The sequence below is a fragment of the Fringilla coelebs genome (assembly GCF_963513975.1).
Source record: "Fringilla coelebs genome assembly, chromosome: 18".
Lineage (NCBI taxonomy): Eukaryota > Metazoa > Chordata > Aves > Passeriformes > Fringillidae > Fringilla > Fringilla coelebs.
The window spans coordinates 3,686,380-3,698,715 of NC_140044.1; the positions used below are offsets into that span (position 1 = coordinate 3,686,380).

Sequence of the window (12,336 nt, forward strand, 5' to 3'; positions counted from 1 at the left end):
TCACACCAGAGTGATTCTCCCCTGCTCTGCAGTCTGCTGGTAATTGTTATTCAGCTGGAGTTTGTTTCCTTTAAATATGAGATTTGAGCATCCTGTCTGGCTCCTCAGTCTCTCCGTGCCCAGTTGTGGCTGTGCTCCCCATGGTGTGAGGGGAGCGGGGCCATGGTGTCCCCAGGCCTGGCGTCCCTGATGTGTGGCAGCATTCCCGAGGCCGTGGCTCCCCCAGGGATGGACAGTCCCTTCTGAGGAAACTCACTGAGCCCTGCACACAGGGGGTGCTTCTGCTTCTGCCAGAGACAGGATTTCACAGCTACCAGCTTCAGGGAAAACAAAATAAACATCCAGAACAGAGCACCTGTTGCTCGGAGCCTGCAGCGCGCACAGGCCCGCTCACCTGAGCGGAGACACAAACTCACCCAAGATGGTTTCTCACATTAAAGCTCCTTCAGGAGGGGTGTGGGTTTTGCCAGGGGTGACCTGTGCTCTGCCAGGAGCCCTCAGAAGATGTGTGCTCGTCTCCCTCTGGCTGGCGGCAGGTGGGCCCTGCAGGCGTTCCTGGGGCCGCCGGACCCCGCTGAGGGGCCCTCACAGAGCAGCTCGGGCAGGGCGGGCTCTGCCCTGCAGCAGCCACGGGGGTCTCGCTCCGAGGGGTGACCAGACCAGGCAGCGGAGTCACCTCACGAGGGGTAAAGCATCACAGTTGAGATGGCCACAATACCCAGAGCATCCCCACAAAATTTCAGAGGACCTCAACCTGTACAGAGCAACACCATACCACATCAGAAGGCTGCAAGTATCTGCCCTTCTTATGCTTTAGCCCACCCTTTTATACCCCTCATGTTAATGCATGGCACCTGTGTGCCCTCTGCTCCCTTTGTGGTTGGCCAGTGCCCCTGGGCACTCCATGGCTCGTTGCTGTCAATGCTGCTCACCTGTTTTTCACAGCTGTGTCCATTGGTGATGGGGCTCTGCCACAGCCCCATCCTAGTGACTAAAAACTGTGTGCCACACACATCCCCATCCCAGTGCCCACAAACTGTCTGCCACACACATCCCAATGCCCACAAGCTGTGTCACACACAGCCCCGTGTCAATGAATAAAACTGTGTCACACACAGCCCCATCCCAATGCCCACAGACTGTGTGCCGTGCACATCCCAGTGCCCACAAACTGTGTCACACACAGCCCCATGCCAATCCCCACAAACTGTCTGCCACACACATCCCAATGCCCACAAGCTGCGTGCCTGCAGTACAGTCCTGCAGAAAGGGGGTCTGGAGCCCCGAGTCACCCTGAGCTCAGCTGAGCTGTGTGACTCCAGGCTCTGCTCCAGCCCCATCGCTGTCAGGGCACCTGGAGCCCTTCACCTTCAGCAGCTCCCCAGGCCCAGCCACCCCACAGCAGCTCAGGAAGGAAGTGAAAGTTGTTTCTGGGCACAGAGAGGCTTCTCTTGAACAGCAGAAATAACAAATAGACCTGAAATGTCCCCAGACCTTGATAACAACATTGTCAGAGGTTTTTGCCACTTCTCCTTTGATTGTGACTCTCCCTGTACTTGGTGTTTTCACTCTATCCCCACCTTCCTGAAACCCTGTCAGAAATTTATTTTTAACCAAAGTCCGTGTCTTGTGACTGTGACGCAAACTTTGGAAGTGTGGTCTGTATCTCTGAAAAGCCCAGGATAAACCCCTGCAATGCTCTCATGTGTACATAGTCCTGTGTCTGTCTGCACCTTTTCCTTCTGCTGGGGGTGAAGCTGAGGGTGTGCACAGAAAAATGGGCACTTACATGTATTTATCAAAGCCAAAAGGGAAATGGGGTTTAAATAATCAACTGTCATACATATTATATATAAATACAAAGCATTCACACAGAATCACAGAATGTTCATATACATTTTCATACTCATGCTGCTCAAATTATCCTGTTAGGCTTTAAATCTCCCAGTTTAAAAGGGGCCTCTGAAATCTAATGTAAAGATTTGGGAGAATCTATCAATCTCACATGGCAGGGCTGTAATTGAGAACGGCTAAGAGAAGCAAATGAGCAGCAGGTCGGGTGGACCTTTCCTTTGCAGAGGAGCTCTCCAAGTAAGGCATTCTTCCCTGATTTATATTACAAAATGCACTTTATCTGTTTCAAATAAAACCTAGCCAGACTTGTGTAATTTCCGAGACATGCAAGGAGGAGTCCAAGGGTAGCAGGAAATAAAAATACATGTTTAATGCCTTTAGTTTCAGCATCATTCCTGTTTCAGTTGGGATTATTGCAACTTCTCCTACTGGAGTATCTGACCCAGAGGTCAGGAGAAAAGCCTTAGGTGATAGAAAGCATTAGGAGGGGAGAATGAGAGTTAGGCTGTAGGTGTTTCTGCATAAGAGCTCATCTATCTAAGTTTTCTGTTGGTATGAATTTGGTGCAGTAGTTGTGGTGCTTCCCGTTGCCAAAGATGAGAGTTTTTCCAGAGACTTTTAATTTAAAAAGGGTGAGGAGTTGTTGGTCTGATAACATGACCACAGAGATTTGGAAGGTATATTGGGTGGGGCTTACAAAACGAGGAAAAATTAGAATTAGGTGATTTTACTGGGTTTGTTTTTTTTGCAGTGTGTTAATAATTACTTCATTTTCCCATATTTGATAAAATGTAGATCCTGCTACAGCATGGCTTTATAATTATTCATTTATATACCCAGCAGAGGAACAACTGCAGTGTGGTCCCTGCTCTGAGTGTTTCTTTGTGTCTGTAACTTCATCTCTGGCTTGGCAACATCTGCTGGGGGCAGGCGATGAGAATCCTCAGCGCTGCCAGAACGCAGGCCAGGAAGCATCGGGAGCTCTTTCCGATCTGCTGGCTGCATTCTGACATGAAAGCCAGCAGATGCAGCCTGTGTGTGTGTCTGTGTCTGTGTGTGTGTGTGTGTGTCTGTGAGTGTCTCTGTGTGTGTGTGTGTGTGCCTGCCTAGGGGAGGGCTCCGATTACCTGAGATCCTCTGCAGATATCCCCGTGCCTCGTGGGGGAGTCTCATTTAGTATGCGCAATAAAATCGCTGTGGCACCGATCATATGATTGGAAGAGTCAATCCTGAGGCAGCACTACTGAAAAGGGGAGGTGGAACCAAGACACTCCGTGCAGACAGCCGGGCTGTGAGCAGCACACGAATTGCACTCAGCAGGCAGGAGCAGAGCTGGGGCATCGGGCTGCTGGATGAAAATCACAGGGAAGCTTTATTTCTGCCCAGTCTGCCCCTTGTCAGGACGCTGGTGTGAGTAGAGAAGGAAATGCGCTGCTGTGTGTGATTAAAAGGTGAAGGCAGTAAAGGTGAAGCAGTGATAGAGGCAGAAGATCTCTGTGAAACTCCTTTGATAACCACCTTGAGAGTGATTTTTACCTCTGGAGAGTGCTGGTTCCAGCTGACTGTCTGGAAGTGTGATGAAAAGGATGCAGGTTCCGAGGAAGCATTTCACTGACAGCAGAGAAAACTAGAGGAGAACTTTTACCTGCGTTCCTGGCATTTGGGAAAAATAATATAAGAAAGAATTCTCTGCCAGGATTCTTTTTTTTTTTTTTTTCTTCTTTACAAGTCCTGCAGAGAGATTTTCTAGTCCCCTCCTGAGGAAAACACCAACCAGAAGTCAGAATTCGACAGACTTTCCAAAGAACAGGCATGGTACAAAATGTGATTTTGGTGTTTTTCCGCAGGCGACTCAGCCAAAGACCCGCTGTTGAGGAGCTAGAAAGAAGGAATATACTGAAACGTGAGTACTTTTTTTTCCTAAAGTATTTTATAGATGTCTGTTGAAATTAGTGTTTGCATTTCCAGAACATATTATTTTGAATTATTTTGAACATATTGTTTCACTGGGAGCATTTTAAAAGTTTTAATTTTTCACAAAGACTTGCTATTTGAGGACAAAAAGAACCATTCAGGTTCAGGCTTTCAAATAATTTTCATTCTGATTCTACTGTTACTGGTGTCCAAGAGGGGAATACAATCCAAGTGTCACAGTGCCATGAGAATTGGAGTGACATTTTTCAAGACATGGATTTTCAGGGCAAACACTGAATAGCACTGTCAATAGAGTGGCTGGGGGAAGCATCCTTGCAGGGATGTGATTCTGTCCAGGTCTATTTGCTCATGTCACTGGAGATCTTCCAAGTCCAAGATCAGATACCAGAGATCCCAGAATTATTAGAGGGACAGTCCCAGGCTTGTTACAGGCGCTGCCACAGGGGAGTGTTCTCAGCATCTCTCAAATTCACAAGGCAAAACTTGCAATTCTTTTCCTAAGTGTTTCCAAGGGATCAAACAAGTGATGAACATAATCCCTTCCCTTACACCTGCTGAATTAGGGGAAGGTGAGAGACAGCTTTGAAATTGTCTCCACTATGGATCTCAAAAGGGGAAATCCATCTGCTATTTAGTCTCTTTAATGCCGAGAGGCAAAACCCAGAGTGATGTGAACTATAGGTTCTCATTAAACAAGCATAAAACAAAAAGCCACAGAAATCGATCACACAAGCAGTGCTGGCCACACTGTTAGATTTGTATTTAATCATGAGATTGTAATTCACTAGGAAAAAGTCATCAGCATTGCATTACCTAAAATTTTGTATCTCAAAACTTTCTTAGTGATTTCTAGGGAAAAACCTTATGCTCTTGCCATTGAAGTTATTTGGGATTTCATTTCAGTTTTTACACAAAGGGGTTCCACAGTGTTTTCTGTACAGTTAGCAGTGTTTAACAGTGTTTTCTGTACAGTTCCAATGCACAGATCACACACAGTAAAATGAGCTCTATTTTGCATGTGCACAGCTTGAGGAGAAAAGGAAACCCTCTTTTCAACATGGGTGGGTGAACTTGGCCAACTTCCCCTGTCATTTACCAGAGAGGCAGAAAAATGTTGTAACCCAAGATTCTGAACTATGTGGAGACAGATTTTCAAGAGTCAGTAACCAAAATCTCTGAAAATCTGTTTCTTTGGGTTTTTTTCCTGGCTGAGGGAAAGCTGATCTCCACTGAAAAAATCTGTTCCTTTATGTTTACTTTTTTGAAGTGTGCTGGTTACATCCTTAATCTGGGTTAGCTGACCAGTTTTAATAATAAAAAAGTTTGAATACATTCATATAATGAGCTTAGAGAGAGATGAAGCAGAAAGAAGATAAAGCAGAATTAAGATACTTCCTGAATACCAGCTAAACATACTGGTCTAGATTTGTATCTCATTTAAAGAGATCCCAGCATGGAGCAAATTTATTGACTTCTGTTGAGTTGCTCAGGCTTTATACAGGTTCAGCTGGGATCAGAACCACTTCCATTTTATTCACCTCTGCCATTATAATAAAAGCTGAGTATCCTGTATAGCTGTAGCAGTATAAAAGCCCTTCAGTGAAATCCCCACAACCTCCTCCAGGTGTAATAAGGGTTTGTGCAATTTTAAATTGTGCATTTCCCACCATCTTCAATGTTCATAATTGGTACTGCTGACAGAAGTTCTTTTATGGACTCAGAATTCACATTTGTACAACTCTGGTAAAAAAAAAGTAAAGCATATTGCAAAGTACAACTACTGTCAATTTAAAGCAAATCTCAGCAAAATTTCAAAAAGTAATTTCTTATCTCCTTCAGGGAGTTGTTTCTAAGATAAAAGTAATACTTAAAAAGCTAACTTAAAGCCAGCACTTTCTTACAATTTTGTTGATTTTCCAAGTCCTTTAACTATAGAAAGTCTGCTGGCTTCCCACCAAGCATGAAAAGCAAATGAACTAAAATCAGAGCCCAGGTGTCAGATGTGTCCTTGCTGAACAGAAAGATGAACTCAGAGCCAAGAAGGCATCTCTTGAACCCCACTGTGCAGTCCCTGCTTCACTGTGAGCCCGAGGAGATGCTCAGAATGAGTTCCAGCTCTGCACAGGCCCCTCAGCACTGGGAGCATCTCTGCTGAGATTTACAGAGCCAGCCCTCAGCAATGAATGGAGCTGTGTGGGCAGAAGGATGGTGATGGGAAAAGCCTCTTTGGGCTGGCTGAGTAAATATGCCTGAGTTCTAGAATTCCTTTGCCAGCATTTCATACCAAATCTCAGGTTTGGTTGTTTGTGTTTTTTTTTGTAAAAGAACTATTTCTTGTATTTCTTGAAGCTGGAAATAAGCACTGAACCCAAGTGAATAGAAATAAGTTACTACACATTTATATTTGGAAAAGTATTTTTTGATCAGAAAGGTGTATTTTTGGCTTTTCTTTGCGAATTAGAATCATAGAATCACAGAAGGGTTTGGGTTGGAAGGGACCTTAAAAATCATCTTGTTCCAACCTCTGCCTTGGGCAGGGATCCTTTCCACTGGACCAATCTGCCTTGAAGGCTTCCAGGGATGGAGCAGCCACAGCCTCTCTGGGCAGTTCTTTCACTGCATATCACATCATATCTTTAAAAGGCACTACACCACAGAAAATTATCTATTTTTAATTTAAAAAAAATACAAAATAAGAATATCTACTGTAAAATGGATGAATTAAATCTGAATGAATAGCTTCTTGCAGGTGTCTTTATATCTCAGAATACCCTCTACTTTTGAAAGCCTGTTCTCTTTTTTACACGTTGCAGACTGAAATAGCTGCTCATCCCTGACACAGCACTAATTTTAGCTGACCTGTTCTCTTTACATTTTGTGCCTTGCCACTGAACTATAATGCAGCACATTATAGCATTTTAAATTCATTTGATTCACATTTCTAGCTTAGCCAGGTGGAGCTGTGCACTTCTATGTTATTTTAAATAGATTTGATTGCATCTCAGTGTCATCTAATGAGTGCAAAAATCAGGGAGAAAAATGCTCCATTGTTAAAAATATCTTGGAAATCCATCTGCAGTGCTAGTGGATTTTGGAGGCATAGTAGAAATCACGTGTGTGCTTCAACACTGGAAATATCTAATGCAAGAGGTATAATAAACCTCAGAGTAGTACCCAGAGAATCCCTGAATGGTTAAACCTTTTTCTCTGGCTCTGCAGCTTTGTTCAGGTCACGGGCTCACGCCTTAATTTAGTAACAGCTAGTACTGGGAATAGAAACGCCATTAACTCCTTTCCTAAGGCAGGGGATCTATTTCTCAGTGTTACAGCACTCCAGGCTATTTTTAGAACCAGTGTGTAGGAGTTCTCACGGCTGGAATGTTAATAGGCACAACACACAAAGACAGGGGCTGAGCTCAGAGCTCTGCACAGGAACCCTGGCAGGAGGAAGGGGTCTCATGTCAGGGAAAGCCAAGGTGCCAGCCAGTGCCAGGAGTGATGCAGCCTGAGGGAGCAGGGCTGAGGACAGAATGGGCTCTCCCTGGAGCTGCTGCAGGGACTCCTGAGCATCTGACAGCATGAATGGCTCCAGCAATATGGAGAGTAAAAAAGGATGATTGATCAGCTATGGAGTGTGTTGATTTTCCTTCTGAAGTTTATCCGAGTGGAGCGTTGGTGGGGCTGTCTCATTAAATCCCCGTGGAGTTCAGAGCTGACATTGGCACCAGCACGGTGTCCTCACAGAGAGGTGACTCCGTGCTCCAGCTCACACCAGAGATGCACTGAATTACCAAAACACACAACTACCAGCTGCTCGTTGGGCTGTGCTCAGTATTGCCTGGAACCTGGGAAAACACCAAACTTCCTCATGAGGAAAGTCATCTTTTTTTTTTATATTCTCTGCAGAACGAAATGATCAAACGGAACAGGAGGAGAGGAGGGAAATCAAGCAAAGACTGACAAGAAAGGTAAAATCTTGCAATACCTGCTATTAGCTTTTAGAAATTTAGCAAAATTACTATAATATCACCCAGCCATAGAGGTTGTTATTACACAGAATCTCCCTTAACATGCATCCTCATCAGCAGTGTCTGGTAGCAGTGTCTGGTAATATCAATTATAGATATACCTACCTTATCTCAGCTAGATGAGATTTAGTAGAATATTTACATATAAATTTACTCAGAAAATGGATACTGTGGCATATTTGTCAGCTCCATTGCTGGTAAAGGACTTTTTCACTCTTTGTAGCAGAGCTGACTCCCTGATGAACACCAGGTCTCCTCCCATAGTACGTTTCTTTTTGCATTTAAAATATTCTCAGAATAAGAACGAGATCTTGTTGTTCTGTTCTTAGAAATCCCTAATGGAATTACAGACCAAATATGCTGATAACTTGTTCAGGCTAGACTGACATTCTTACAGTGGGTCTGGTACTGAGAATCTCACACAGACAATCTGCCTCTGCCTGTAGTAGAACATCCTCCAGCATCAAGAATTATCCAGAGATCATAAAAAACTCATCATGATTCCTTTGCATTTTGAAAATATATTTTATCAATATCTGGGTTAAAATATTTTCTTCTTATGTCCATGAAAAAGGCACTGTGCTGTAGCTCCATTTAAACCATCCTTACTCTCCTAGCTGTTCTCCAAATAGTGAAATATTTCCCTGGAGTTTCCAAGGCTTGGGTGGTTTTCCATATTTGTAAATGCACACTGAGCCAAGATAAAGAGAAGCAAATATTGCATTTTTTCTGATTTGTTATTAACCCTGGTTTTATTTCACAAAACTTCTGAATACAGCTTAACCAGAGACCTACAGTTGATGAACTGAGAGACAGAAAGATCCTGATTCGATTCAGTGATTATGTGGAAGTGGCAAAAGCACAGGACTACGACAGGAGAGCAGATAAACCATGGACACGACTGTCAGCAGCAGACAAGGTACTGACAAACCACAAAGTTCTGTTTTCTCCTTGCTTTGTAATGATACATCACATTCTCAACAGACTTGAACCTCTGCAACATTTCAGCTCTGTAAACTTTACCATGATTTTTTATGTTGAAATCATACTAATGTCATAAAAAAGCCTATTTAGTACTTGAAAGGCTTCTACCCACCCACCCAAAAAGGTGGATACACTATTTGGGCTCCAAATCAAAACCATTTCCAGCCAAGAGAGTATTAACCTTTATTCTCAGACTGGAAGTTTTGTCCCACACATGCAAAAATTTCCTCTCCTGTTTCCTGTGAATGCTCGAGGAGGCACTGGACCCACATTCTCCCCAGCCTGAACTCTCATTCTGTCTCATCACATACGTGCCATGAAGCTGATTCACAGCCCAATTTAAGTGTCACATTTAGATGCTTGAGTAGCAAGAACAGTTCACCATGATTCCAGCCAGAACATTGGGAAGTTTCAGGGCTGCAGGGAGCAGAAGGATGCTGAGACAATTACTGGAAAATGGCGAACACAGAACTGTTAACATGGCTTTGTGCTGAGATATCAAACACTTTGGTTTCCATCCCAGTGTCTCCCCAGTAAGGGACAAATGGGATTAGAGGATTCATAGAAAAGGAACAGAGCACTTCTACTCCTGTAGCTGCTCTCCCAAGCTCTCTAAAATGGTGAATAAGCTATTCCATAGTAATCAAAGGAATAAGGGTTTTATCTTTTCCTTGTATGTACCTTTACTACAATTAGACTTTTTCTGGTTTTACTGTGTCAATGTTCATGTTTCAGTTAACAAGGCAGCTTTAAGAAAGTGACAGCTCTGCTCATACTGGTGGCACACATCAGGAAGTCAGGGTCAGAGCTGCACCTCTGTGTTTGTGACTGAAAAATGGATCAATTTCTTGGCAGCTTCTCCGAATCTTTAATAAATTTTAACTGGAATCTTATTAAATGTGAGACAACCAGCTCTGAGGTGTTATTCTGTCAGAATTGCTTCTAGACCCTGTCAGCAATCAGTAACAAATGAGAAGTATTGTGTCACCAATCCATACAAGCCAAATATTCAGCATTTCTACCAGCACAGACTGCACTGCTATATCCAATACTTGGTTTTTCTACTCCAGAAAACTGTTCTGCTCTGCAGGTCTGGGATTTTGTTCACAAACACAACATTATTTGTTCATGTTTTTCTCTTTTCAATTCCTAGGCAGCAATTCGGAAGGAGCTGAATGAATACAAAAGTAATGAAATGGAGGTTCATGCATCGAGCAAACATTTGACAAGGTCAGTTTTCCAGCTGTTTATTTCTGCTGCCTGCTAAAAACTCTGACTCCTTGACTCCTGAACCTGTGGATTTCACTCTTACATGCTGGATGTAGGAGAATATGCAAAGGGAGGTTAATGTTAAAAGAAAATTGGAGCATTTCTCTTCCTGAAGAGAACCCAATTTTTTGATTTTTTGGGGGTCTTTTATTAGCACATGCCAAGAAACCTGCAGACATTCTCCAGAGCATCCCTCAGCCGGCCTTCCTTGCACCAAAGATAGGACAAAAAAAATAAAGTATATAGCACAGAAACAATAAAACAATAGGATTTTTTAAAGTAGAACAACATAATACACTGTTTAAAGATCTCTGAATTAAATGTACTTGAGTCTGCAGCCTTATCACAAACACTGAAAATTCCCTGCTCAGAAATACAGACCTGCACTGACCATAACAGGCCAGCGCCCAGGGGTAATGCCTTTGTTCTAATTGGATTTGTTCTAAAGGATTCAGCCTGGGGATTTCAGTATTCCCTATCAGTGCCCCTGCTATTGGAAGGAGCCCCAGGTAACTTAATGACACTTAACTCCCTGTCAGGAGGAGGTCAGGAGAGAGAACAGGGCTGGGTTGTTGTCACTCTGCACGTGATTGGAGATTCCACTGGGATCCTGGTCAGGGCAGTGCCTGCTCCATGTCCAGCACTGGTGACAGGGACTGTGTTTAAACACAGATCAAAACATTCATTTCCCTTCTTCAAGAGGAGGAACAATAAGAGAAGCTGATTCCACAGGCAGTGGTACTTGCAAAAAGGCATCATTAAGGGCAAAGCAGCTTCACTGCATTGATGGAATGAACGTGGGAAGGGAAAAGGGATGGCTGCAGTCTCAGTCTGGCAGTGAGCTATACATTCCCTAATTGGAGCTACCTGGGGAGTTTGAGTAGATGATAATGAGAGATTTTGAAATTTGTTCAGGATATTAGGAGTAAACAGGCTTCCAATTTACAATTAGTGCTAGGGCATTACATGTGATTGGGGCTTTAATTATGGATCTCAGCCAAAAGAACAAGCCTACAGAGCAAGAAGAATCTAAGACTATCAAACATGGCCTCATTTACTAAAAGAAAAAGCCCACATTAACTACATACCTGGATTTGCAATTGCATTCCCAAAGAAATATAAAGGTGCACTGGCCTTGAGGACTGTACCTGCACTGCAGTCGTGGCACAGGGCTAGGAATGTGCTAGGGAAAATTAAGAGTTGCTAAAATTCTTCAGCACTGTCACTGTACCTTTAAACAGAATGAATCCTTCTGTGAGCTTTTAAAAATTTTGTTAATCTAACATAAAACAATTGAATAAAAAAATAATTGAATTCTATTGCAAAGTGGTTTGAAAAATATCTCTCATTTCTCCTAGATTTCACAGGCCATAGAAATTTTCTTCTGAGAAGAATCTGTCTTTACTTTTTGATATTGCTGCTGAACACACATCAGGGAACACTGAAGCCTTTCCCTGGGTTCAGTGCAGGCTCCCTGGACGTTGATGTGACAGAAGGACTCTGCAGTGAAGCCTCTGCAGCACTTGGGGACAGGACGCCAGCCCCGAGCTCTGGAGGCAGAAGAGTCTGGCCTGTGGAGTGGGACAAGCTGCTGAAAAAGACTGAAGTGAAGCTACTTGGAAGAGCCTCCTCCTCTCCTTTCCCACCTGAGTGGAACTGGTTTGCAGGCTGCCTTGGAAAAGGAGATGTTGTGCATGTACAGGCTTTACCATTCCAAGGCCTCTGACATAAATGGACATGACACTCTGTCATCCAGTATAACGCTGACAAGACATTTTGAACTTACCACAATTAGTTTGTAAAACACCTAAGTTCATGTTCTAAAAACTAATTTAATGTATTATAATTTCATTCTTTTTTATATACTGTCTAACAGAATCACAGCTGCAAGCATTTTTGATTCCTGTTACTTTTGTTCTTTAATTAAATGACTACTTATTGCAGGAAATGAACGTGTTTCCTAAAGCTCTTTTTTTCCCAGGGATAATTGGGAAGAGATTATAATTATTATGCACCAAACCATTTGACTTCTTCATCAACACAGGGTCTGCAAAAGGATGATCTCAACTAAGGTTTTCCATCTGGTAGAATAGCATAAGCTGGGTGTCACTCTGCACCAATTGAGGCTCTGACCCTCTAAAAATGATAATTTGGTTCACTGTTATTCCAAATTACTAAACTGGACAACCAGAGGCAGAAATGTAACAATGTACTTTGATGTTTAGCAAACAAATGGTTTTAATGCTTTCTTGACAGAAAGAAGAAA

At 43.1% G+C, this 12,336-nt stretch overlaps 1 protein-coding gene across 1 annotated transcript in view; it reads left to right on the top strand.

The window, feature by feature from the left end:
• PHACTR3 (phosphatase and actin regulator 3) overlaps positions 1 to 12,007 on the top strand; it is a gene marked incomplete at its 5' end in the record, with an annotated part of 99,649 nt that extends 87,642 nt beyond the window's left edge. The window contains 5 exons of the mRNA XM_084217808.1: positions 3,702 to 3,757; positions 7,696 to 7,757; positions 8,596 to 8,736; positions 9,955 to 10,031; positions 11,429 to 12,007. Coding sequence (XP_084073934.1) covers positions 3,702 to 3,757; positions 7,696 to 7,757; positions 8,596 to 8,736; positions 9,955 to 10,031; positions 11,429 to 11,444 — 352 coding nt within the window. The 3' untranslated portion in view covers positions 11,445 to 12,007. The remainder of the gene's footprint in view (positions 1 to 3,701; positions 3,758 to 7,695; positions 7,758 to 8,595; positions 8,737 to 9,954; positions 10,032 to 11,428) is intronic.
• Positions 12,008 to 12,336: the final 329 nt, after the last annotated feature.